The 27,785-nt window shown below is 53.3% G+C and overlaps 2 protein-coding genes across 3 annotated transcripts in view; one reads left to right on the plus strand and one right to left on the minus strand.

Moving 5' to 3' along the window:
* Window positions 1-27,785, minus strand: part of TG (thyroglobulin) — a 198,031-nt gene that overhangs the window by 54,147 nt on the left and 116,099 nt on the right. The gene's annotated exons all lie outside the window — the stretch shown is intronic.
* On the plus strand, window positions 987-24,301 carry SLA (Src like adaptor). Of its 2 annotated transcripts, XM_090283345.1 has the most exons (8): window positions 987-1,121; window positions 5,144-5,241; window positions 13,605-13,704; window positions 14,511-14,597; window positions 17,432-17,535; window positions 19,844-19,975; window positions 22,408-22,546; window positions 23,380-24,301. In XM_090283345.1, exons 2-8 carry the CDS (start codon window positions 5,181-5,183, stop codon window positions 23,591-23,593), a joined length of 837 nt encoding a protein of 278 aa, XP_090139471.1. In that variant the 5' UTR covers window positions 987-1,121; window positions 5,144-5,180; the 3' UTR covers window positions 23,594-24,301. The 2 variants fall into 2 exon arrangements, with proteins under 2 accessions (XP_090139471.1, XP_090139470.1); XM_090283344.1 differs by lacking the exon at window positions 987-1,121 and having other exon boundaries at window positions 4,992-5,241.

Below are 27,785 nucleotides of genomic sequence, written 5' to 3' on the forward strand. Positions count from 1 at the left end.
CGATGCACTGCTGCCCCTTTGACCACACCGGGCCCCCTGAGAGTGGCCACATGGCTGGGCTCTGAGCAGGCCTCAGACCTGCTCTCCCTCCTGCTGCTGCAGCCCCCACACCCAGATCCCCAGACCTGGGCTTCCAAGCATCCCCACCTGACACCCGCAGGACCCCAGGGAACCTCTGTGACCCTTGTACTGAAGTGTCACCCCCAAGTTCCCAGTCCCCGATGGGCGCTATGATGACTTTTGAAAACCACTTTTCTGTTGCCTTCTTAGACTAGGCCGGAGGGCAAGGCAGCAGGACAGCACTTCAGGGCGGCTGAGAGCCCAGGTTCTGAGTCCGGCAGGCCTGGCTGACCCTAGGCAGGCCTCTGACCAGTCCTATAACCTTGGACAAGTCACTCCCTTCGGCTCAGCTGCAAGGTGGAGCCGTGCGCAGCCCAGAGTACGCCAGCTCAGAAACGCTTAGCCCAGCGCCTGGCGCAGAGTGAGAGCCCATGATGCCCCGGTGGCGGTGGGGACCCAGGTTCTGCTGCGGCCAGCGGGACGGGGCGACGGCGAACGGGGGCGGGAGCACCCCACTCGTGGCCTCCTGCTTACACGTTAGAAGCAGATCCTGTGAGTGGGCTTGGAACCGTTCCTTCTAAGGCCAAAGGAAAGGTTGGATCCGAGTGGGTTTTCACACTCTCACTGTCACCACGGTTTCCCAGCTGCTTCTGGTTTTACGGCCGAGTCCAGACCTGCCTGCCCTTGGCTCAGCTTCCTCCGGCTCCCTCCCTGTCACCTCTTCACACACTGAAGGGGTTCAGGCGACCTTCCGTTCCAACAGCGAGGCCTGTGCTGGGACGCTGCCCGGGGACGGCGGGTCCCCAGCAGCCTGCCCCCACCCCCGCTGTTTACAAGATAACGCAGCGCACACCAGGAAAGCAGCCCTGGTCCGGGGCCGGCGCGTCCCACATTCCGGCCGGCAACTCCCTGCCCGTGGCGACCTCTCGGAGCCGTGTGGCGCCTCTCATGGCGGCCAGCCATCTGCCGACCGGGGTTCCCGGTGATCTGTCTTTGTCCCCCCTGTGGAGAGACGGCAGCATGGCCCTGGAGGAAGGACGTGGGTTCTGAAGTTAGGAGAGGTAGGTGGCCCCCTGCGTCTCCGGTCCTGGGAGCCTGGGCTGGCTGACTTCCACCCCAGAAGGGGAAGGAGGAACCTCTGCCCCCGGGGAGGCTGGAAGGTCATTAAATGCAATGGCGGCTGCCGCCCACCCGCCAGGAGGTGGGCACAGCACGTGTGAGAACGGCCGTCCCTTATCCTGACAGACACAAAGGTTTGCTTTCTGTCTCATGGGACCTCGTACGAAAGTGATGATGGCTCTTTTCTCTTATTAATAATGTTCCAGAAGTCACTGAGTCTTGATTGCTAGAATTAATTAAGTGGCTCTCTCTTTGGAGAAAATCTTTTCTGCTCATCTTATTTTGCAAAAGAGTAAACCGAGGCCGAAGTTCACTCAAAGAAGACAGCGTTGGTCCAAAGACTTGGGGGGTGGGGTGGTAAGAGGCAGAGGCAAAGGCCTGTTCCTACCCTTCGATATCACAAAGAGAAGGGAGAGAGAAATCAAACCTTTTTAGCGCCAAAGTTAATTAACTCATTTCTCTTTTGCCCACTCCTTATTGTTTCTAGAAGCAATTATGTCTCCTACGCTCTCCCACCTCCTGCTCCTGCATAGAACTGTCACGGATTAAATCAAATTGTTCAGCCTTTTCATTAGGGAGGCTCCAGCTCTCATTCTCTGGGGCATTTTTCACTCTTATCCAATACAAGCCTCTTTCAGATAAGTTAACTCCTTCCTGGAGACTGTAGGAAGCCACAGAGCAGGCCACCAAGGGGCTGGTGAGCCTGGTGGGTTTCTCTGAGCAGCGTGGGGTGTGGTGGGCTTGGGACCTGGCCGCAGCCCTGGCCCGCAGGCCGACCTGCCAGACAGACAGGGAGAGGGAATGTTTCAGAGCAGAAGAATCTGGTTGCCTAGGACCTGCTCCTCTCCTGACCTTTCTCATCTCTTGACCCTGAGTACATTTCTTTTCTTGGAGGGTCCCCAGTTTTCTCATGTGAAAATTGCAAGTGTCAAGTCTTTTCTCCCTGGCACTAGATTCCACAAATCCCCCCAAACTAGCGCATGGATGTTTGAACATTGCTAAGTTGTCGGGAAGAGACGTGAGGTTAGAACTCACTTGCGTGGATAACCAAGTCTTTTCCCGAGGAGTCTGCTGGAGTTGTCACGTAAAGGAAGGAATGGGACAGCCAGAGGCCACTGTCTGGAAGTGACTCAGAGGAGGAGATGGAACAGGAGGGAAGAGAAGGCAGGCTGGAGGGACGGGGCACTGGGGTGTTGGAGGGATGCGGTATGACACCCCAAGTGGGTGCTCTGGACACAGGGTAAAGGAACAATACTCTGTGTTAGTTGGTCCTTGACACCAAGGGTCAGGCTATAGGAAACAGAATGGCATTGTTAGGATCGTAGGGGACAGTGCAGTGCTCTGCAGTGTGGGGACACGAGAGAATGAAGTGGGGGAGGCCGGCACACACGGCTCAGGTCACCTCTGCAAGACTGGCCTGCCACGGCCTCTCCTCACAGGTCCTGGCTGCTTCCTGCAGCAGACCGAAGGCCTTGGCCATGACAGACGGGGAGGCTGGGGGGCTGGGGGGACGGGTGGGCTTCAGGAAGGCACTGGGAACAGGACAGAAGTGGGGGAGACCTCGATGCGACGTCTGTGCACACCACACAGCTGCCAGCCCCTCCGAGTCAGAGGCTGATGGCTTTGCTCCTTCCCCGACGCATCTAAGGTGGGTGGGACCACGCAGGCCTGCCTTTTACCGGGCACGGGCTCAGGGCCCCGCACAGCAGACACGCAGGGACTGTCCGCTGACCTGAGGGAGAGAGGCGTCTGGTCTTTCTGCCTGGCATGGTTTCCCAAGCAGGAAAGGCCCTGTCGGGGTCAGAGGTGTCCCCTTGGCGGTATTCGGGGCAGGGTAGGCAAGATGGAGAAAGCAGGGCGCGGGCCTCCCATCAGGAGGGGCCCCCCTTTCACCCTGCCCCGTTGCTTCCGGGTGCAGACAGCAGCGTGATCAGAAAAAGACGGAATTCTCCGCTTTGAACAGGAGGCCTGTGCCAACTGCACGTTCCGCAGAGCAGGACGAGTTTATGGTTTTTGCCAACTCTGACATTATCCTAGGAGCAGCACAAATACAGCGTAGTATATTAGTTTGATAAACGGTTCATGTAAATATTTAAAATATATTAACTTTCAAAACACCCTCGTTTTGGTTTTCCTTGTTCCCTAATAGAGGAAGCATCCCACCTCTCCCCACTGCCCACCCCCCCAAGATTAGGAGGTGGTGCAGATGGCCCTTGGCCTTTGAAAGGCCTTTCTCGGAGAGCACAGGGTGTTAGAATCGGAAGGCGTAGTGCGCAGAAGAAGGATCTGAGGCCGGGCGGGGTTGGACTGGCTGATGTTCAGACCTTTTCAGACTCCTGGGGCCTCGACCCTAAACGGCAGGCCCAGAACGGGATGCCCCGCAAGTCTCTGGTTGGACTGCACGCGGCTGGGGACCTGCCCCATCAGCTCTCTGTCCCCACGAGACAGGTAGTGCAGGGACACAGGCGTGGTCTCTGGGCTTCTGGCAGCAGGACGACAGCCTCACTGTCATCACCTGAGTCCCTTTCCAAAAGCCTGTAGGAGGCCCCCGGTTGGAACGCACGCCATTGGGAACAATCAACACAGTCACTAAGGTGGCAACAGCTAACGTGGATTTTTCTGTCAGACCCTGTTCTTAACTGTTCCATGTGGTTCATCTGATGATTTTGCAGCCACATCCCAATGCCATTTTATTATTCTTCCCCACAACAGGCAGGAAGAGGTCATTAATGTGCCCAAGGTCACCTAGTTTGTATGTTCCAAGCCAGAACCTGAACCATAATGGAACAAAGCAGAGGTTTAACATCTGTGGTTCAAATCCCAGCCCTGCGGTTACATGCTGTGTGACCTTAGACGAGTCCCCTACCCTCTCTGAGACTCAGTTTCCTTCGCAGACAAATGGGTTTAGGATGCAGGGGTTTTGCAATAATCAAAAGTATATAATGAAACCTACACAGTGAAATCTGTGCGATGGAATATTACCCAACCATGAAAAAGAATGAAATCTTGCCATTTGGCACAATACGGACGGACCTGGAGGGTATTATGCTAAGTGAGGTACGTCAGGCAGGGGAAAACAAATAGCATATGATTTCACTTATATGTGAAATCCAAACAACAAAATAAACAAACAAAACAGAAAGAAACTCACAGTAGAGAGAACAAAGTGATGGACTGGTGGGCTGGATGGAAGAGGGGGAAGGATGACGAAGGACAAATTGCCAGTCAGAAACCTAGTCACGGAGATGTCACTTACAGCACAGCAGATATAGTCAGTAACATTGTAACACCTATGCACAGTATCAGGACATTTTACACATGTCAAATCACTATGCTGCAGACCTGAAACTAACATAATATTGTATGTCAACTGTCATTGAAAAACTTTCTTTAAAAGTACCAGCAGATGTAACAGTGTGAAGCCTGCAGCAAAGACGTGGCTTTACTTTGGAGTTTTCCTGTCGCATTGTCTGTTAGAGCCCGCTGAGAAACTCAAACAGAAGGGGGGCCTGTGAAACAGAAAGGCCCCTCCCCTGCCCGCCGCTGGGCCATAAAGCGACCCTGGGCTGCAGTGCTGGGAGCCCATGCATGGGGGCCCCGGGGTCTGGGGCCAGGGCTCAGGAGTGAGAGACCCTGCAGGCCACGTGACCTTCGCAGTCTCTCACACAAACAGGCTGGCAGCTTTCTGTCACCCGGGCTGCAGGGGAATGGAAACTTTCGCCACCAACAGCATTTGCTAGCAACTTCCCTCTCTGTGGTTTTTCTCTGTCGTTCCCTTGATAAAAGAACTCACGCTGCGTAAACGTAACCAACATTCACAAGTCTCATCTTCACAAGAAAACAGCCGCCTTTCAAGAAGCGAGCTGCCTGAAACATGAGGCACGATGTGCCCTAAACTGGGTCGCTCTCCCCGCAGAGGGTTGGGCGCGTGGCTGACTGTCTGTGTGTGTCCCCTGTGCTGCAGGCCCTGCGCGTCGTCCGCCACCCGGAGAGCGAGAGAGATGGGCAACAGCGTGCGGTCCACCCCGGCGCCTCCCGAGAGGCCCCTGCCCTGCCCGGACGGTAAGTCTGCCTTCTCTGCTGTGACGCTTAACTATCCCACGCGAACCCGGGGCAAAGATGGGGCGACGGGGGTGCTGGTCGCCCAGACTTGCCTCCTGCACGTTGTGTGTAGTTAATACTTTCATAATTAAGTGTTTAAAAGGGCTGGGCTCTGGCGTCCTGGAAGGGGCCGGTCTGCTGGCGTTTTGCAATGGCCCTTTGAGAAGATGGAGGAAACTGAGGCCCACAAAGGCAGTGTGAGCTGTTTGCAGACTCCCACCCAGGCTGGTCTGGCTCTGGAAGCTACGCTCTTGCTTACCATGTGCCCTGCCAGCCTGTGCTCTATTACCCTCATGGATAAAATATTACCATGGGTACAGAATGCGTATGATCAAAGCTCTTCTAGGGCTCTGGTGGCGTAACTTGGTAAAGCCAGATGCTAGACCTAGGAGATCTTCCTGAAAATAAAGGAATTCTTGTGTTCCATTGGTAGGAGCACAAGGGTCAGGCGTCCTTGGGGGAGGGCCCCATGTCACAGGTTAATGAGTGATGACAAAGGTCAGCTGTTCCCAGAGATGTCAGGTGGAGCCAGACTCCTGAAGCAACAGTCTGCTTCAGGGACTGGCCAGAGAGCTGGGAGAGGACATGCACAAGCAGGAAGGAACAGCTGAGCAAAATGCATCACCCCTGGGTTCACGGGGTCGGCTGCCTCTAACAGCCTGGCTTTAGGTGTTACGCAGGGCATTGGGGGACACGGTGTGTGGGTCCTCTAGGGAGTTGAGAGGGGGATGCCAGGAGGTCAGGTGTTCCCTCAATGTCCGCAGGGTGAGTCACTGGAGACCCTGGGACATGTCCTTTCCCATTTCACAGCTCAGCACCCGGGGCCTGGTCTCCCTTTCCTAACGGGGTGACCACGCCCGACTCCCATGCCCCCTGCGTCAAAGTGCGGGGCACAGACGTCTGCCAGGCCGCAGCTCATCACGGGAGTGGACAGAGCCAGGTCCTCACCCTGCCTCTTCCTACTGCTCATTCCACGACTTCCATGGCCCCTAAAAAGGCCGCCTTCTCACTTCTTCCAAAATGGAGACACCCCATTCTGCACAGTTTCACGGCCCCTCAGATGCCCCCACGGGAGCATGTAGAGACCCCACTGCCCGGCTCCCCACCCAAGTCAGATGCAGGGCACTTTGAGTAGCCCCGCTTTCTAGCCCAGTAATTGCCCCCCACCCCCAACTCAACAAGGCAAAAGGAACACTCCCGGGGACAAGGGAGCTGGAACCGTGCATGCGCCAGGCCCTTTACCTCCCTGGCAAAGCTCAGGTCTGTGCAGAGCTGCCCTTCCTCCCCACTTCTCCAACCCAGCTCGGGTCACACTTCCTCCCCAGCCCATGGCCACTTCTAGAAAACGGACACTGTCATGCAAAGGGCCCAGGCCAGCTCAGGAGGCCCCCACCCCCCGGACCCCGCTTGTGTTGCCACCTCTCACACCGGGTCAAGGGGCCCTGCATGCTTCAGCACACCCCATGAAAACACAGACCTCCAAAGCGCGCTCATTTGCCTTTATGTTTTATATGCAAATGGTCGTGAAATAAGTCTCTCTTTTTCCACTGTGTGGGTGGGAGGTCACCTCCAGAAAGGAGGCAGAGGGGTCTCCCCACCCCTCCACCCCCTGGGTAGAGAATTCCCCAGGTTGGACTTGGTTCGTAATCCAGGCGACCACATCAAGGGCTGGCGGGTGGCTTTTCCATCCCCCACCCCTGAAAAGTTCCCCTGGTGATCAGTGATTTCCTCTTTTTTCTGACACCTATGGGGGCGAGGGAGAAGAAAGTGGTACAGCTGATGCTGCATTCATTAGCCTTGACCCAAACGAAGGACAGGGCCCGGGCCCCCATGGAACACGCACCTACCCCGCTTGTGCTCGCGCTAACTCATTTACGTAGCCTCAGGTCCCCCGGGGGGCTGCCGCTGCAGGCCCCCCGCACGTCCGGGGCCTCCTTGCTCATAGCCTGGGTGATGGAGCATTCAGCGCCGCAGGCCCCGCAGGAGGCCTGCCTGTGGGCTTCTAAGACAGACCGATCTCCCGAGCTTTCGGGAGCTCATTCATCCCTCAAGCCAGAACTGTCACTTTTCTCCTAAACTAAGCTTTCCAGATCATTCCTGGTTAGTCTAGTTTCCAGAGACTAACATCGCAATAGTCAAAGAGGGAGCAGAACTCAGAGGAAGAGGGCAGGTCTCAGAGGCTAAGGACCTTGTGGGGCTTCTGGTGTTGTCCCCTGGAGGCTGTGGGACCTTCGGTAGGCCACTCCGCCTCCCACGAGACAGGACTCACCTCCTGAAGGTCAGAACAATCCCTCCCTCACGGCCACAGCACAGCACAAAGTAGCTACCTGATAAATGCGGGTGAAACCACTGTTTTTAAAACTCCATTTGGGGTTACCTGATTGCACTAGGCTGTGTCTGAAAGGCCATTTCCCCCAGAAAACTTTAAAGTGGTAAAATGGAGGGTTTTAAAACTTGCTTTCAAATCATCCCAAACAGCTCATTTTCTCTACGATTCTACACACACGTCAGACCCCTGCTCTGTGTCAGACTCCAGTGGGACAGATGTGGACAAAGCCAAGGGGAGGCCCGGGCCACGGGGAAATGGCATAGTTCCATCCCATAAAAAGCGAATTCAGTCTCGCCGCTGTGATCTTTCTCCTGTTCAGTTCCTACCTTCTTAGTGCCCTGACCTAAAGAGAGATGGCACTAATGGGGGGACCGCAAATGCGGCCGCTGTGCTGTGCAGTGCAGACCCCTTTCTGCGCGAGGACGGAAACGATGCTCAGCAGCGTATTTACATAGCATCAAGGCTGCTGCCCCAGTGGAAAAAAGGGGTGGGGAGGAAGAGGGGGGCAGGGAAGTCTCAGACCCAGCCAGGCACAGCTCAGTGGGTGGTCCTTAGACCACCTGCCTTAGATCCCCTGGGAGCCATCGAATGCAGGTTCTTGGGGCCCGCCCCAGACCTGCCAATCAGAATCCAGTGGCGGCGGGTGGGATCCTTGCTTATAGGCCCCCGGGTGCGTCTTCAACTGCTAAAGCTCGCAGACCACCCACAGGCCTAGCTTTTAGTCCTGCCCTTACACGAACACCTAGCGAGAGGTGCGTGGCCCCAGCCGCCTCCCTCCTGTTCTCTGTTCTCATCTGTGAAAGGGGGACAATTAGTCACCTGGTGCTGACAGGGCTCTAGACCCGGTTCCAGGCGCTTTGCACACAGCAGGTCTTAATTCTCACGACGGCCGCAGCAGGTGATCACCCTTATCAGCTCCCCTTTGCAGGTGGGGAAACTGAGGCACAAGGCGGTTCCGTTACCTGCCTGAGGCCATACAGCTCAGAGGGGGACGACTGGGATTTGAAGTCAGGTAGCCTGGCTTCAGCATCCCTCCCTTCACCCCAACACTACAGGCCTGGAGAGGGCAAGGACAGACCTGCACGGCACTCACATGTCCTGAGAGGGGATGGGTGGGTGCTCTCTAGCACGAGGAAGAGCATGGTCTCCAGACTTAATGACAGACGCTCCAGCACCCTTGTGAGGGATGCCACAGACAGGATCTGGATGTCCCATCGGGGTCTGACTCTCCCCGAGGCTGGTACCTAAGATGGGCTGAGGTGGGACATGATCATTCAACTCCTATATCACTATAAACTTACGGGGACGATAGAAAAATAACTAGTCCATCACACCTACAATGTCACACGGCTTGGAATGGGACTCAAGACTGTTAAGTGAGCCAGCCTGCAAAGGAACGTTGTTAAATAAGCAGCAGGGCAGGCCGCACTCGGCTAGGACGGGAGGCCCTGGTGGCGGAGAACAGAGTCCGTCTCTGTCCTCTGCTGACAGTTACTTGGTTCTGAGACTGGGCCCTCAGCTCACCAGGTGTGTGATCTTGGGCGAGTCTCTCCACTTCCTTGCTGTGGCATCTGAGAAACTTAGGGTCTACTCGGCCCGATCAGCCCGTCTAACAGATAGAGAAGTCGAGGCTTTGGACAGAAAAGAGCTTGGAGACCACTGTGTCTCCCTTTCCAGGCCTCAGGACAGGAGCCACAGGCACAGCCCGTGCTCCGTGGCGACCGGCAAAAGTGCGCTGACCTCCTGTCAGGCCAGTCTGCCCAGCCCTGTCTGATTGGTTAATTATATGGGTATATGCTTCCTGGGAAAGATAGGAAAAGTAACGCCTGCTTTGACCCCTCCAGGGGCCATGACCTTGGGTGTGACTTAATGAAGTCAGAAGCAGAAGGTGAAATCTCTGGCTTTAATTCCTTGCCCACCAGCGAGGCCGAGCTGCTGTGCCATTCTGATGCCTCATTTAAACCAGCCTTTGTCCCAAACTGTCACGGATCAAGTGCTAACTTGGGGGAGCCTGGTAGCTCAGTGCCAAGGAGAGCTACGTGGCTTTGTGATTTGACCATCAGCTTAGAAATCTTCATAATCTCTCCTGTGTTCCTGAAGCTCCCCCAGCCTTGGTTTCTGCATCCTTTAAATGAGAATAGATGGTCCACAAGGAATGCCTGGTTTTGCTAGATGGTTGTAAATGGGATCTCCTAAAAGGTTTCCAGTATTTAAAAAGAAATAATAATAATGCAATAAGAAAGGAGGGGGTGTCATCTTTGACCAAGTAATATCTGTGGTTAGTAAGTTCCTTCTGGGTTTCCTTCCTTTTTTGGATTTCTTTTCTATTTTTACACTTTTGTACATTTTGTTCAGTGTGACTCATTTTTGAGGTGAGTTATCAGCAAATATTTGGTGTTTTAAATTTTGTCTTCTGTTCTCATCAAATGGAGTTTCTTTTTAACAGGTAAGAATATTTTCGAATTTATATGACTAAGAGGCTTTTGAAAATTCAGGCTACTATGGCCTGGAATGGGTTTGGGATTCTGGAATGATAGCCCACCCCATCGCATACCAATGATATTAGCTGCCCCTGACTGAGGCAGGCTCTGTACACGGGGTGGCTCTTGTGTCCCGACCCAACCGCGTGAGGCAGTTTTGATATTTCCCATTTTATACATAAAGAGATCAAGCTCAGATTAGTTAAAAATAAACCTCTTCCCAAATCGCAGAGCTATTAAGTGGTAGAGGCAGAATTTAAGACAGGTCTGATTGATTTCAAAGCTCATTCTCTCTTCCGAAAACTCTCTCTGGATTTCTCTTTTCATTCCTGGCACGGATTTCATCACTTAATTTGTTGACTTATCTCACGTCTGCAATAATCCCTTCGACTCCCTCCGCGCTCCTCCAGGTCAGTCATTGATCCGGTTTCATTCAAACGCTCAACTCTCCACAGAGCCAGGGGGCCAAGGAGTATGTGACGATACATTTGAGCTGGACTGGCAAACTTAAATGGCCTAGTTGCATTTATTTTACCGCAGGGGCCAAAGCTCAGGGGTGGCTTCGGTGGGATCCTGACATCTGACTGCACGTAGAACAACCAGCCTTTCATTGGCAAACCCAGTGCCTTCTCCCTGTCTGCCTGCAGTTCTCCTGACCCGGTGACAAGGGGACAGGCGGGCCTGACCTCTGGCAAAGGGCCCCGGGAAGGCGAAAGCCCCGGTGAGAGATTTAACTGATTGATGCCCAGGCGCTCTCGCTATAAACACAGCATTATTACGGGAAATTCCACAGGAAACTCACCTTCGCTGTTGCGAAATTGAAGTTCTGTAGCCCCTTAAGCCTTTTCCCCCCAAACTGGAACCATTGCTTTTACAATGGGGCGCTGCTTCTGTTTCTGTTTCTGCTAGCTTTTGGTTTTTACGGTAGCCCAGACGGCTGTTCTGTGTCACGCTCTCGCTGTGGCCGGAGTCAGAGCTCAAAGCCTCGACCTCTCCGCAGACACCACCTGGTTTCAAGGTTCTGTGACGGGCACAGATGGCAAATGCCGGGGCTCTCCTGTGAACACTCGTTCTTCACAAGGGGCTGGTTCTGTGATGACCCACTCACCACACTGCCGGCCACAGGCCAGGTGTGCTGCTCCCGGCTGCTTTACCAGCGACAGCGGCAGACGTGAAGGGCCCGGGAGCACAGGGGCCTCTCCATTCCACAGCTCTGCCTTGGGGTGAGGGTGCAGGTGCTGGGCTAAGGGGCCACAAGACAGCTGCTTCTGGGCTTGACAGTCATTCCCCTGACAGTCACAGACATGCAAAAATACGGCCTGGCCTGACCTGACCCAACCCGGAGAAAATGCTCCCAAGGGAAGCTGTGGGGGACCCAGCGGGGTTCAGCAGGAAAGCCTGCCTCCTGGGAGGAGACTTTGAAGTGGATGGAGGTGGGAGAGATGAGAGGGAGGAGCAGGATGTGTCCCTGGCAGAGGGCACGGGCGGGCTCTGGGATGCAGAAGCAGGCACGTTGAGAAAAACAGAACTGCGCGTCACCCTGCTCCGGAAGCAGTTGAGACCATGTTAATAGGTGGTCTGCTCACATGCGGGGCCATGCGTCCCGATTTCCACCCCGAAGGCCGTTTCCAAGCCCTCATTTTCCAGACCCACCCAGGCCCGCGGGGTACAGAGGCATCGCTCTCAGACTGGAGCAGTCAGCCTCCGAACCAGGCCGAGTGCCCGGGAGGCCGCACAGACCGAGGGTGCTGGGCCCCCTCACTGGCAGGGCTCCTTCCTGGGCCCGTCCCTAATTCTGTATTTGCAATTTTGCATTATTTTTCTTAAAAAGGACCTCCAAATTTCCATGAGCTTCATGCCCCACCAAATCTGGACCCACCTCTTATTAGAATTTGGGGCATCTGGCTTCAAGCCCAACACAACCTTCAGGGCTGGGGCGGGGTCTGGGCCACGGGACCAGGAAGAACCCTTTTGTGAGTTCGGCAGCGCGGAATGAGAGGGGGGGTCTCCCCACAGGCTCAGGGCAGGTCAGAGGCCTCACGGGTCAGCCCTTCCATGCTGACACTGCTCCTTGTCACGAGCCCGACCCCCTTCCGTGACTACCGCCACCCTGAATCACTTTCGGTTTCCATTTCCTACCTGGTAATGGTTTACTCTCTGCAACTCAGTTTCCCCAAGTGACTCATTCATTATTCAATTGATAAACAAATCCTGTGTCAAAAAAAACCTCATTCCCCTTTCTTACACATTCTCATTCTGAAGCTCTCTTTTGACTCGGTCTGTCTGGGGGTGTCTGGATCCTAGAAAGTGGCCTGTTTGGGCCACCCAGGCCGCTGTGCCCAAGCGCTTGATTCTCCTGATTTTCCTGGGGGCGTGTGGCAGGCAACGGCCCCCGTTACCACTGCTTGGGTGTCCTCTAGAACGTGGGCTCCATCAGAGCAGGGAGCCTTGGTTTGCTGTGTCTACCACGCTTGGCCCGAAGGAAGTGCTCAGTGAATAACCGCCGATGAGTGAATAAGTGTCACCCCAAATTTTGGGTTTTCATGCCCAGCCAATAGATGGAGTAATAACCATCATAGCAAACAATTACTGTATTTGATGACTTGTAAGGGACCCCAATATTACCCTGAATGGAATGCACCTGAATTATGGCAAATCGCGATGGCTATGAAACAAGGACTCTTGTTAACTGAAAAAAAACAAATTCATATCTTATTGCTGTATCTCTCCTCTACAGTAAGCTGAGCTCATACGAACCAGAGAGCACACTTTCCTCCTCTGAACTTCACCAGAATCACATTCAATATACATACGATGAAAAGTATTTAATTTTTTTCACCCCCCCCCAAGTCTCTATTAAATAGCTCCCCAGCATAGTGTCTTATGTTCTCCAAGGAAGAGGTGCTTTATTGAGATTCAGAGTTAGTTTCCCGGTTCGGGTGGGCCCTCAGGACTCAGTAGCCTCACCTTCAACACCCCCACAATGTTACCCATGTGGGACCCTCAAGGCCCGGAGAGGGCCCCCGAGGTGATGACAATAAGAAGGGATGCTTTTAGAGCCCCTTGTCATTTATAAGGCGCTGCCACATACTTTTCATCTCATCTCACGAGGACCCTGGAATGAGGCATCATTAGCCCCATTTTAAAGGCTGAGAAATCAAGTCTAGTAGGCATTGTGGGACTTGCCCATGAGTCCATGAATCACAGACAAGGGCGCAGACCCTGAGAGCGGGTCTCGTGACTGCAGCTTAAGGACCCGCTTCTCAGATGAGACCACCAGGGCCAAGGCAGGCTTGAGAATGGGAGGAAGTCGCCTGACCCTCAGGGATCCTTCAAGCACCCTGGGCCGTCATCCCTGAAGAGCGGAGGACCCACCGTGTACACAGCTGTTTCAGAAGACGTCAGGGGTCTCTAGCTGAAAAGCCCCCAAAAGGGACTCATCTTTGCACCCACCCCTCCCAGGGCCTCCCTTTGACCTCCGGTGAAAAAAACACCCTCTGTCTCCATCTCCCCAGGACTGGACAGCGACTACCTGGCCGTGCTGAACGATTACCCATCTCCCGACATCAGCCCTCCAATATTCCGCCGAGGGGAGAAACTACGTGTGATTTCTGAGTGAGTTAGCTCTCGACAACTTTTACAATACTCTCAGAAAGGCTGAACTTGATTTCGGGGGAGGGGGGATCATCAGGTTTTAGCTATAGCCATCCAGTTCCACATGGCCCCAGTCCTCTTGTGAGGGGAGAAACTTGGCCCATGCAGAAGGCCTTAGACTTCATCCTTCTTAATGCTGCCAGTGCTCTGAAGCCTTCAGTGGCTCCCCATTGCCTACTGGATACCAACTGAAATTGAAATTGACCCTTTAGGATCCAAATTCTGCTTCTCCGATTAGCCTCATCTCCTACCACACATGTAGTGTGGACCCAAAAAGGAGGACCCAGGGGTCTGAAAAAAGTTCTCATGACAAACAAACAGTATGGCCGTCTATCCTTTTGTCTTTTCCTGATTCAAAATAGACTATAGAACAAGCAGGGGTTCTAGCCTCCTTTTATTTAAATCCTCACGGACACAGACACACGAAACTGTCTTGGTTATATCGGAGGGTATAAATCAGTATGAGCACACGCTTATTTTTCAAAAGCCTCCAACTGTGAAACATCAGCTGAAAACGTCTCCTGCTGATCTCTGGTGGCTATTCCCAGCACGTGGGAAGATTTCCTAATTAGTTTGGAGTGGGGGGATATACTTACAAACTAAATTTTCAACTGGAGAAATTCGGGTCAACTTGGCCAATGAGAGACCTTTAAAATGAATGTCCCAATGCACCCGGGTTAAATCTGATTACTCTGTTTATTCATTCACTCATTCATTCATTTCAATAGTTAGCTGTGACCCTTTCATGTCTGTTCTTGTTCTTACAGTGAAGGTGGCTGGTGGAAGGCCATTTCCCTTAGCACTGGCCGGGAGAGTTACATTCCTGCAATATGTGTGGCCAGAGTTTACCACGGGTGAGTACATGTCTCAGACAGCATCAATACAGCCTGATGTTTGTGCTAGTGCCTCATGAGTTTGCAGCCTGGTGCGGTGGAAAGGAAGACCTCGGTTTGAGAAAGTCATCTCTACTCTCAGCTCAGTTCCCAGGGACGAGGGCCACCTCGGGCGAGCCCCTCCCACCATCCGAGACTCGGTGGCCCCGTCAGTAGGAGGAAGGGGGTTAGACCTTTCAGCTCTAACTTGGCGTTCCTGGCACAGAGCAATTAACATCCAAGGAAACAGGAATGCAGTCGGTACAGTGGCTAAGTCAGTCTGTCTAGGCTCCAGTCCTGCCTCTGTCACTCACTGGCCGTGTGACAATAGGCAAGCCACTCAAGACCATTCATTGGTTTCCTTTCATCGCCTGTCAACTAGAGATCATAACACGGAATTATAGGAATAATAATACAGAATAACGCGACCAACGTATGGGATTCTTAGGAAAAGGAGACGGGACAATGCTCGGATAGTTCTTGGAACACGGCCTGGCCCTGCAGTAAGCGCTCCGTGTGCATCAGCTCTATGCTCATCAAATCACATGCTTACATAGCCAACTCGACAAACGGAGAACCAAGCAGAAAAGGAGAGACTTAAAAAATAATCAGGCGTGGAGGATGAGGAAATACACACAGGCTTTGCCCTGCAGTTGTGCTGAAGAGGCCCGACAGCCTGGCGAGTGGCCTTGGAGGCCGGCACCCCTGGGCTGGGATGCGTGTGGCCCAGCTCCCCGACTCCCGTGCAAGGACCTTGGAAAAGTTACGTGACCTCCTGAGCCACAATCTCCTCATCTGTCAAGCTACCAAGGTCAGATGTTGGCAAAGAAGCGCCCCCAGGAAGGAAGGAAGGGAGGAAGGAAGGGAGGGATTCTTTTGATTTGAAAGGGCCCAGAAATACCGAGATTTAGGAAAGGACCCGGCACGCCGCACGCGGCCCTGGCGAGGCAGACGACAGGCTGAACACTGCACGGGGTGCCACTCAGCGCATCTGCCGGCAGCATTTCCGACCTGGATTCTGAGTACCAGAGGCTTTTCTGGGCTTGGGGGGATGAGGGGGAGCAGAGGTGGGGCCGCAGCTGCCCCGAGAGTCACCTCCAAACGTGGTGTGAGTCGTGGGACCCTCCTCAGTCACAGTGTCACTGACCCGTTCATTTGTTTAGCGAGTCTGCACCAACGCCTTCATGGTGAAGTTGGGGTGCTGAGTGCGGGCAGGACCCGGGGCAGGGGAGGAACCTGGGTGAGTGGGACGTAAGCACGGCCACATGGTGCTCCCAAGCTCGTTGACGCAATAAATGTCCTTCAAACAGCGAACAGGCGGAGAGGCAGTATGGTACAGTGGTTATGAGCCTGGACGTCCCAGAAAAACACACTCCGATTCTAGCTCTAGCAGTTCCTGACAGGGAGTTAACTTGGACAAAGGAATCGCTCTGACCTTCAGTATCCTCATCAGTAAAAAGACATAATACCCCTGTCTTAATGGGTGGATTAGTTTTCCAGCACTTAACATGGTGTGTGACCCATACTTAGTATTCATACATGGCTACTGTTAGTGTTTTATTGTCTTCGTTTTTATCAGTGGAGTTGTATGCCGGGACTTGAAAGGATAAATGTTTGTCACATAAACTAAAACAGTTCATATGGCATACGTTCCGCAGAACTAAGGGATAGATGAGCTATTTGGCTGATTATAGCATAATCGTCATCTGAACAGCGAAAGCACTCTTGGCGACCAGGATATAAATAAGTGGGACCCGATGACGTGTCTGAGGGTCTTCTCACACAGAGCGCTCCAGGAGCACCGAGCCGGCCCCTTTGATGAGCAGCTGGGACGCCTCGGGGAAGGTTAGAGGGTGAGAAACAGCGGAGCACTCATATTTGCTGCGGCATGCGCGAATTCTGACCAGGGATTAAAAGCCAGGGTCTGTTCCCCGAAACACAGTGACTGGTTAAAAAAAAAGAAAAAAAAAAGGATGCACAAATGCTTCCGAGTACACACCAGCCAACGACTCACAAAGTATTTCCGCCCACACGGGGACCTGGCCAGGCCGGCTCCGCGGAACGAGTGAGGGCCCACCCATGGGGAACACAGCCTGCGCTGTGCACAGAGCTGCTCCTGCAGCGTGCTCAGGAGGGCGGGCCCTCCTTTAGCAGGTGCACACGCCGTTGGGAAGCTGGGGTACAGATCTACAACTGCTTTTTTTACTCAGTGAAAAGAGCATGAACCACGTGTGTATGCATAGTGAAATGGCAACTGGGTTTAAAACAGACTGGAAAAAAAGGCCAAGGAGGAAACAGAACAAATGCCACGTGGTGCCTGTGAAGGGGGTGAAATGATGTGCCACTGGTTTTCCTTCTTTCTTTCTTGTGGCCATTCATTTGTTCACAAATAAACACCAAGCTCAGCAACCTGCACACGAAACCATCCCCAAAGGACAGACAGAGCCCTGGCCCTCCCTGGCGGGGCGGTGGAGGAGGGCCCGGGTACCTAGGTTATAACGGACACAGACGTGAAAGGAACCAAGGTTTAGAACGCTTACATGTGACCCAGCACAGAGCAGGCACCGTGCAGGTGGCCTCTGAGAAATGAGGTAAGGAAGGCGTTGTATGCACCTTTGTGTGCTCATGACTCAGGGTCACGGCTGACAGGCAGTGGGGACTAAGGCATGTTACCTAAAAGAGTAAAGGTATGAATGAATGAACTCATAAAGAGCCCACAGCCCTCGTCTTTCCAATCCCAACTTCTGACACTAGCTGGCCTGTCTTCCATGGGGAGGGTGCACCTGCCTACTCACGGCTGTCTCCTTGCTCCCCAGCTGGCTGTTTGAGGGGCTGGGCAGAGACAAGGCCGAGGAGCTGCTGCAGCTGCCAGACACCAAGATCGGCTCCTTCATGATCAGGGAGAGCGAGACCAAGAAAGGTGAGCAGCCTGCGACACCCCTTCCCATGCTCGGGCCAGACAAGCGGGTCCAGTTCCCGCCGGCCCACTCGCGGGGCAGCTCCCTTCTCTCCTCCCATGAAGCATGCAGATCAACCCACTATGGTGAGGTCCCGGCAGCCTGCGCGCCGCCAGTGAGGCCAGCACCAAAGCGTGGGGTCAGGTTGCAGGTAGTGGGGACCTGGACCCATATCCGGCCCTGCCGACTCCGGCAGGAAAACCTCCCACCCGCTGAGAAGCAAAGCACACACCAGGCGCAGGCAGCACCCGGGCAGAGCGGGCGTGGGCTTTGCACTCGGCCTGGCCTGCGCTCTCAAGCCCTGAGACTCGGGCGGCTCCTTGGCTTCTCTGAGCTCAGTGTTGTCATCTGTGAAACGGGAAGAAAACCCCTCCCTTGTGAGGCTGACCAGCAATTCAAATGTAATATATTTGTGCTGGCCTTGGACACAGGAGACCCCGGTACTAATTCCCTCTGTGCCCCACAGTGAAATCAGGTATCTTTGAGAATCAGGACAAGCAGATACATCCTCTTATGTACCCACCCTGATCTTGATCATTATAACTTCCTTACATCCTACGCATTAAGTAATTCAGCAGAAATGACATGGCGGGGCTTTGCCGCGTTCAGAGCAAAGGTCCCTAATTCTCGTTTCAGCTTCATGAATTACTGAGCAATCACCGCCTCTCCCTAAGCCTAGGTTTCCTTGTCTATCACATGAGATAAACAAGAGGAAAGTGCGTAGCACATGCACTGAAACCAGGAGACGCAAGGCACTTCACAGCCTGGGCTTCCCAAGACTAAGTAAGGATAATAGTAACCACTTAAGTGTAGAAGATATTTTCAAGTTCTTAGCCTGCTTCTTGCGTACTGGCAACCCCAGAAGAGAAAACACGGTACCTGAGAGTATCTTTCAAGCACCTATTCAGCACCAGAGCTGGTTGGTGCTGGGGCCAGAGATACATAATAAAACTCAGTAACAACTTGCCCCTCAAAAACCCTCCTGTGCTGACAGAGAGCAAGATCAAAGCAAAGGCAAACTTTCTGTGCATGTCCCAGGGTCCCCGAGCAGGGGACCCAGACCCAGAGCCTCTAAGCTGGCATGCCCAAGACAGGGAGAACCCAACCTGAGGTGCCCAAGATGATCTAAAATGAAAGGCATGGACCGGCAGAACCGCAGCGGGGCTGGGTGGGGCAGCAGGCTCTGCCCCCTTGGCTATGCAAAGTTCTCATAAGTTTCCACCTGCTGCCTTTGACCTACTCATGTCCCCGTTGACATTATCGGAAGACACGTGTTGTATTGACTCAAGGGGACAGGCCTGGGCCAAGCTAGAGACGCCCCTCTGATGCTAATCTAGAGGCCAGCTCAGGGCAAGGGTGCAACCCCCAGTCTGCCATTTCCAAGGTGCATACCTCCAGCCATGTCACCCAGGGGCTCAGTGTCTCCATCTATAATGTAGGTGGGGACAACACCTGCCCAGATCTTTCTGAGAGTGCATGGAGGTGTGGCTGGGAGAGGGCTGAGCCCAGCCCCGCACAAGCAGCAAAGACTCAGTGAAGTCTAGTGCCCTCCCCTCCTGCCCCTTTCTCCCCTGGACCCCCCAGAATACAGTGCAGGAAGGGCTCTTAAACATGCCCTGAGTTAATTCTCCCAATTTCCATGCGGGCAAATCAAGGCTGGGAGAGGCGCAGGTGCTGGCCCAAGGCTCTGTTCTTACTGACCCATATTGGGTCGTGACTCCAATGGCGCCGAAGGAGAAAGACGGCATTTTACACGTTTCTTAGGGGGACCCAGAAAAACGTCTCAACTGCCACTTTTTCCAGATTTCTGAGGACACCAAGCCTAAGTCAGAGGGAGTTGGGATGAGAAAACTGGGGCATAACTACAAGCCCTCTCAAAGGTGCGGCGGCACTGGGGGGACAGGGACAATGTAACAGCAGATGCTTTGAGAGTGTGTCCTAGGGAAGAACCCACGGAGGACCCCAGACAGACCCTGGTGGAAGCAATCCACGTGGTAACCTCACAGGGCAAAGGTGAGGCCTGTATTGCAATACGGTTAACGCGCCGTGGCCGCTGCAGTGCCACGTGGTGTCTAGAGCATGAGCCGCATCCCCGCGGATGGGGTTCTCGTGGCTGTAGCTCCATGCGCAGAGCGCTCGCCTGCCTGGGCACCGCTGCAGTGTCCCAAGGCCGAGAAGATGTCTCTGCCCCGGTGGCGGTGGGCTCCTTCGCCAGTTGCTCTTGGGTGGGGACACGTGGAAGGCCGCTGACTTGTCCCCCGGGTCCTACAGGTTTCTACTCCCTGTCGGTGCGGCACCGGCAGGTAAAGCACTACCGCATCTTCCGCCTGCCCAACAACTGGTACTACATCTCGCCAAGGCTCACCTTCCAGTGCCTGGAGGACCTGGTGAACCACTACTCCGGTAAGAGACGCTCCAGCAGGACCGGTCCCCGGGGCCTCTGCGCTCGCTGTCCGGGGGCTCCCTCTGCCTGGGAGGCTCCTGGGTCATGAGCACGTGCCAGGAAGTGTACTTTGCTCTCCGTCCATGCTGCCTGCGCCACATGCTCTTTTCCTGTTCATCCAGACTGTACATTTCAGGCTGAACCAGGCTGCCTACAAATGCCACCCAAGGAAGTGAAAGGCAGCTAATGTCAAGTTGGCCCTCCCGCTGCCTGTAAATGAAAGAAGTCAGGATGCGCCCGTGTTCACAGCCACAGACAGCCCGCACTTCCTGAAGTGGGCCCTGCATTTGCAGGCCTCTGGGGCTTTGTTCTGAGATGCAACTCATTTCTCCTTTTCTGCAAGTCCAAACCTCCTCGGCCTTCCAGTGTCGGGAGTCTCTGCTCCGACCGCTGCTGGGGTTCTTAGAACTCCCCTCACAGCGCCCGGAGGCCTCGTTACCTGTGTTCTAGCCTGGGCTTCCCCACGAGCTCTTAAAGTCCAAGGGTTCTGCTTCATTCACTCATACGCCCTCCCTGGACTCAGGAGAGAGGTCAGAACGTTCCACGCAGACCAGGAGAGGGGCCGCCTGCCAAGACGGCAGAAACAGAGTGTGGTTTTGACAGAGGTGATGGGAAAGTGTGGAGTTAGATGAGGAAATCTGAATCAGACAGAAAGGTCTGAGTGCCAGGCCAGGAGCTGGAATTTGACCCGACAGAAGAGGGAGAAATCATGAAAAGTTGGCTCCCCTTCTAAAAGCTGGGTCTGGAACCTCTGCGCTCCTATCCCAGACTTTCTGGGCCACCTTGGGCTAGTTGTCCAACTCTGCGCATCCTCTTTTTCTCTGTGTAATGACATGCTACCTGTTCTCACCTCGGGGACGCTGCGAGATTCACAGTTAGTGGGCGCAAGGTGCTGGAGCTCCTATTGTGCCTCAGCTGGGGCGACTGCTCCCCCCTCCTTCCCCTGAGTAAGTAGAGAGAGAAGGAGAAGAAGTTGCTTTCACTTTGCAGGTGTCTTCCCCCTCACAGGTTCAGAATGGGTGATTTCACACCCCCAGGGATCTTTATGGTGTGGGGTCTTCAAGGGCATTCCGAGGAGAGAGGAGGAGTCCCCAGGGCGTGGGTGGTCACACCTGGCCTGTGACGCGCGCGGGTCAGGAAGGAGGTATGACCGCATGGGAGACAGAGGCCCAAACTGAGGGGCAGGCTCTCTGGGCCCTCAGACAATACCCGCCACCTCTCCTGGCCTCAGTTCCCCGCTCCAGAAGGCGGATGCAAACAGCCCTCGGTTGTAACGATCGCTGAGCGCAATCGTTTACGTAACACGGGCGTCCCAGCCGGGCGTGCAGCGGGTGCAAACTAAATGATCACAAGCCTTATTTCTGAGATGGCCGAAAACCTAGCAGCTTGGCTAAAAATGAAAGAGGAAGGGAGTCCTGGAAACAGTCAGCTTTTACTGATTATGAGTAAAGATTGGTTGTGGTATTTGGCTTTTAATAACAATCATACGAGAGGTGTGCAGACCATAAGTTTTGCATAGACAAAAGCAAACACGGAAAAGATGCTGCCCCAGCGGAGGTCTCACGGACAGGGTGGTCCACGTGGCTTCCAGGCCGGGACCACCCAGGCATGATGCCCTGGGCCAGGGCAGCACCTCCCTAGACGACCCGCTGGCCCCTATATCAGTAAGCAGACTGCAGTCACCCGTTCAGCCCCGCAAATAACTGAAAAAGAACAAAAACCCTGAAGTGCTCCCTGTGCCCCTCAGGACTCCAAGGTGGAAAGAGCGTGGCCAAGTTCAGCTCCCACCAGATTCTTCCTGCAGACAGAGTCAGAGCAGTTGTGCCAGACGGGGCTGAAGAGACATCTTTGTTTTACGGGTGGCTTACATTTATTACCCTGGGACCCTGGGGCAGATTACCAAACACCTCAGTGCCCCAGTTTCCTCGTCTATAAAATGGGGGTTAAAATGCCTCTTATCGGATTGTGGTTAGAACCCCCCAAAATGCCATATGTGTGCAACGTCAGGCAACTGAAGTTTTCTGTGCACGGTGGTGGCTGACAGACCAGAGGGTAAGACACACATGAGGTCAAAACAGGGCCAGAAAAACACAGACGTGGGAAAAGGGGACCCTTGGAGCTGAGAGGTAGGAGAGGAATGAGTGTTCTAGAGAGTTCTGTAGGCTGGGGAGAATTGGACAAGTGTGTCCAGAACCCAGAGGCAGCAGGGGACGCCTCCCCCCGCCCCCCATTTCAGAGGCAGTGAGTTGTTTTTAGAACAACTGCCTGGTTCTGAGTCCATGAGACAGGTCGGGTCCCACTTCTGGGACCTTCAGCAAGTGACCTGACCCCACGCCCCATGGCGGCTGTAGCATCTCAGCGCCACTGACCAGCAGTCTGCTTCCCTCCTCAGAGGTGGCTGATGGCCTCTGCTGTGTGCTGACCACGCCCTGCCTCACTCAGAGCACGGCCACCCCCACCCCCACAGGAAGGACCACCGACTCACCTGTCACCTTGCGCCAGAAGACCTTGGACTGGAAGAGGGTGTCCAGGTAGGGGGGTGGGGAGGTGTCATGTGTGTGTGTCCCATGAACATGTGAGCCTGGCACCTGAAAACCATGGCCGGGTATTGCTGGCCCTGCTGAAACATGACGCTGGGCATGCTGGGCGGGTACAGACCCGTAGAATCCCACTGTCCCCTCAGTGGCATGACCCTGCCACTCCCTGCCAGAGCCCCTGGGCCCCCAGTTCTGCAAACACTTCCTGAGTCCCCATTCAATGGTAGCAGAAGATTTTCAAAAGATAGCATTTTTGTTTTTCCAGTTGTTAGGATCCCAGAAAGTAACATACAAATAAATGTTGTATAAATTCAATATTATTTTAAACTCACTCCGAAAGTTTAAATCCATCAGCAAAATCCTAAGGTGGCATCATTTGTTTTTTTAAGGGAAAAACATCTTCCACTGATTTGCTTTAGTTGAGTGTCAGCTATTGCATTTTAGGGGTCTGTGTAGTTGGGGATTGGTGGGTTATCTTATTAATCAAATATTGATCTAGACATCCATTGGCAAATTTAAAGAAAACTGAAGGTCAGAATTGTCTGAGAAGTAAATAAAACTGCTCTTCCTTGTAAATTTCATTAAAAAAATAGTCATTAAAATTTGCAGTTAGCCATTTTAGCCACTGAAGGCAACGGTGGTTCAGAGAGGTTAAGTGATTTATCTAAGATCACACAGCCACAAATGTATGAAGCAGAACTAGAACAATAAGTTAGAAAAATACTAACGAGGCTCCTTTTCTCCTTCCCCTTCTCACTCTCTTGTCCTCTGTCCCTCTATGTCCCTCTCTTTTTTCGCACCCTCCGCCCACTGTCTCCTACTCACAGACTGCACGAGGACCCCGAGGGGGCAGGCAACCCGCTCGGCGTGGACGAGTCCCTTTTCAGCTACGGCCTTCGGGAAAGCATCGCCTCCTACCTGTCCCTCACCAGCGAGGACAGCGCACCCTTGGACCGGAAGAAGAAGAGCATCTCCTTGCTGTATAGCGGGAGCAAGAGGAAGAGCTCCTTCTTCTCGTCCCCACCATACTTGGACGACTAGCCCCGGCACGGACGCCACGCCGTGTGCCCAGAGGAGCAGAGGTCCGAACTGTCACCTGGGGTCCCACGGGAAGGCGCGGTTCCCTGGCCCCTGGGGAGCTGCGTGTCTTCCAGGAGCCAAGAGAAGCTACGTGGGACTCCCACTCCCACCTTCTCTATCCACATGACCCAGGGCGCCCTCCCTGGTGTCTATCAGTCCTGCGACATCACGGAATGCTGACATGCACTGTGAGCGGGCAGTATTTCAGAGGAGCCCTGCTTGTATGTTGTATGTGTGTGCCCGTCACACTTGTGGGAAAGACAGACACTCTCTCCCAAGGAAGTGCACAGGGACCATCCTCCCACCAACTGTCCAGATGGTCACACTCCGAGCTCACAGAGGAGACCTCCGGATGTGAGAAGCCTGAGAAGGAGACGAACCGAACGCTGTGCCCTGGCCCAATGTCTGGGTTTGCAAATCGGTCTCGTACATGGAACTCCCTTAGCCGATCCACAGAGAGACCTTTGGTACGCATCTCCTCTCTCTGGAAGGGGACTCAGTGATGCTAAACATTAGCCTTCCAAGTTACCCCTGAGTCAGATCTCTTTGCCTTGCCGGCCCCAAAGCCACACGTGCAGAAGTCAGGTGGCCTCCCTACCTCCACGGCGGGCCTGGAGCCGCGCGGCCTGCACCACGTCCCAGCCATGGCTTCGCGGCACAGGGAGAGCTCCAGGGTGTGCTGAGGCTCACGCCTGGGTTAACGCATGAGTTACTCCTCCCCGATCACCCGAGGAGGCACCGTGTGACATCCTGAGCACAGTGTCAAGCCAAAAAAGAAAAGAGAGCGAGAGGACTGAGCCCCAGGGTCACTGTGTGGACAGGGAGAAGAGCGTACAAGCAGATGCTGTAGAAGCGGGCGTGAAGACGGAAGTCAGCTCCTGGCTTCAGGGGGGGCACGGGGCAGGTAAGGGTGACCCACACGCTCGAGTTCCGGCTGGACCTCCAGGGAGCGGGAGTCTCGGCTGGACTGAGGAGGTCGGAATCATTGGATTGTTTGCAAAAACAAAGGAAATCGATAAGTTCTAAAGGGTTCATTCACCCTGTATTTTATTCTAAGAAGGGTCTGGCACCCACATGGATAAAAGTGCTGAGCTCCAGGGAAGATGGGAGTCGGAGTGGCTTCGTTCTGTCTTATGTCATTTAAGAGATGATTGAAGATGCAGGAAATTCAGCCCCGAGGAGAAGCCTGGGGTCCTGCTAGGTAGGGGGCTGCAGATGAAGCCGTGACTCATTTTCCCCATTGCAAAGGGGTTCAGGGGAAAGATGGGTGCACGTGCTGTTGCATCTCTCGCTACCCAGAATGAGAAGTCCGTCCGTCTGCCACATGCATTCCATGCATCTGCAATCACTGCGCTCGCGGTATGTGTATATGTGTTTACACGATTTCTCGTATCATCAGATTCCAGAGTGTTTATACAAGAAGACATTTGTGGTTTCCTCCAGTCCCAAAGGGCTGCTTCAAAGGGACCAGCCACCGTCTGGGAAGTGAATGTAACACTGTGGACGCTGTCGTCCGACATGAGGCAGGGGACCTCGCACGCGCCGCATGTTTGTACAGTGTCTTGCGTGTTATTTTCCGCTGTGACTCATGCGGTTGGAATGTGTAGGGAGGACTGGGAGGGATTTCTAAGTGGGAAGCATTAAGTTTTGCTAAATCATGTATTTATTCCTGATTAAAATAAACCTAATACATATTTAACTCCTGGAATGTAAGGTGAGCTTCCTGGGCAAGCTGGGTGGGTAGTTCATTTAGCAGCTTCTGTGGGTCTCAAATTCTCAGAGACACTTGCCACTGGAAAGAGAATCAAACACAGAACAGCTGGAGAAACCCCACCAATTAGTGACCCAGCTTCTTCTTGAGGTGCAGCCCTGAGCAAACCTGATGTTATGACTCCAATGGTGTCTCACCACACTTGAAGGTAGACAAAAACTGAGCGACTGTTAGGAAAATTCTGTCTCACCTGGACATCTCCCTGTATTCTTTGTGATACCTCTGCTGTTTGTTCTCCCAAGAACTTCCTTCCACGAATATGTTTGGACACCTGTTAAGTACCAGACGCCACTTTCGGTGCTGGCTGGGGTGTTTGCCGTTAAAAGCAGAAGAGGTCTCGGCTATCACAGAGGTTGACAGCAAAAACCAACAAGGGGACTTCCCTGTTCGAAAGAGAGTGACCCAGAGGGGCGCCGTTCAATCCGATGCTTAGGAAAAGCCTCCCAGGGGAGCAAAGAGCCCGGCAAAGATCAAGGAAGAATACTGGAGGCGGTGGGGTCCCGAGCTTACCCCTGAAGGCTGGGGTGCCGGGGCTGAGTGAGGGGGGAGGGGCTGTCTGGAGGAAGGCAGGCGGGTCCTGCAGGGCCCGGACGGGATGGGGAAGGGGCTTCAGGTCTCTTCTAGGAGAAATGGGAAACCACCGGAAGGGTCCAAGGAGGTGAGTGACACCGTCTCAGTTCCATGTGTCCAAGAGCCCACTGGCTGCGGTGCAGAGAATGGGTTTTCAAAATTCCCGCGTTCTAGTCTCTCCCTGACAGATAGTTAAGAACGAAAGGGTGCGGAGTCTGAAAATAAAGGGGCGGCAATGTTTTCGTGCATACATGAACACAAGGGAAACGTGTTGAATTCTGAGGCAAAATGAAATTTAGGTTAAAATGCATTTTCGCCTGAGGGCAGAGAGAGATTTACAATAGGAACAGTACAGGAAGGAGACAGAATGCCTGAATCTGAATTAATCTAGGGTGAGTTTCAAAATATGTTCAGTAACTATTACAGGGACAAATAGCTCAATCGCTGGTTTTACTTGGAGATTTTAACACAACTTTCAGGAACTGATAGATTAAGCAAAGGTAAGTAAGTAGAAGAGTCCAGGAACACTATATAACTTTCCTGCCCACAAAGAATACATTAGGGCACAGAGTAAGTCCTAACAAATTTCAAATGTCAGCATCCTCCAATTCATGCCCTATGATAATAATGCAATAAACTTGGAAATCAGTTTGCAAAAGGATGGATAAAAGTTTTATGGGTCTAAAAGCTTTTAAAAAAAGAACAAGAAGTAAAAACATCCTTAGGAAAACACAGGATTTGGCTTTAGGCTCTAATGCCTAGAGCAGCTCCTTCTTTGCTGTGTGTTCTTTAGTAGGTGACTAAACATCTCTGAGCTTTGGATGTCTTATCTCTAAATGGCTGTTAAAAAAAAACACTCCTTGTGAATTAATGGGAGGAATCTCTGAGATAATACGCTGAAAGTTCTATATGGCCCCAAACACACTAAACAAATAAATGTGTTATTAATTACCATGGGGGTCTGTCTCACCTGCTAGCACAACGGTTCTGGCCCCAGGATTTGCAGAAAGACAAAATGTTATCAAGAACAGATCACCAACTTGCACTCATTCTCCAGACATCTGCTGGCGAAGAACACGTTTAAGAACTGCTAATGTAGTCAAGCACTCCAGTTCCCTGGATTCCAGATAATTGCACATGCACCACAAAGGCTGCTGGGAGCAGTTGTAAAAGCTGCTCCGAAATGGCTGAAACAGATGGCGAGTTTATTTTTAAACACACTAACATTTGTTCCAACAGACTCGGTTTTGAAATTCCCCAAACACCCAAAGTCTCCAGAATATTCAGAAAGAAAATTTTGCCTTCTGAGCCTCTTAGAAGGTAATTTTGGTGTCTTCTGGGTCCCGTGAAGTGTCTGGTTTCTGAGGGGCCCTGGGAAAGGTCTGTTTTCAGTCCCAGAACCTGAGAGCTCTTAGGGCTCAGACCTCCTGTCACCAGGATGGAGCCCCCTACAGAGGGACAGATGGAAGGAAACCCAAATCAAAGGACAAAAAACACAAGAGAGGGGAGGGAGGGAAATGAACTAGGCTGTGGGTCCCTCACGCATCTGCTCATCCACCCCCTGCCCAGATGTTAATTATGCAGCATTTATTGTAAGACAGCTGTGCTGGGGGCCTGGGGACCCATGGAGAGCAAGGCACCCTGTGGCCCTCGTTCTCCTGGTGCCTACGGTCTTGGAAAGGAGACAGACCTGGCAGTAGGAATCAGGGTACTGGTGGGAGACTGTGATAAACGCGGTGCAGAGAGGGGGGTCCGATTCTCAGCAGGAAAGTCTGGGGGCCCTCCGTGCCGGACAAATAGGGGCAGACAAAG

The sequence above is a fragment of the Furipterus horrens genome, unplaced genomic scaffold, assembly GCF_987537825.1.
Source record: "Furipterus horrens unplaced genomic scaffold, mFurHor1.1.pri manual_scaffold_7, whole genome shotgun sequence".
Classification (NCBI taxonomy): domain Eukaryota; kingdom Metazoa; phylum Chordata; class Mammalia; order Chiroptera; family Furipteridae; genus Furipterus; species Furipterus horrens.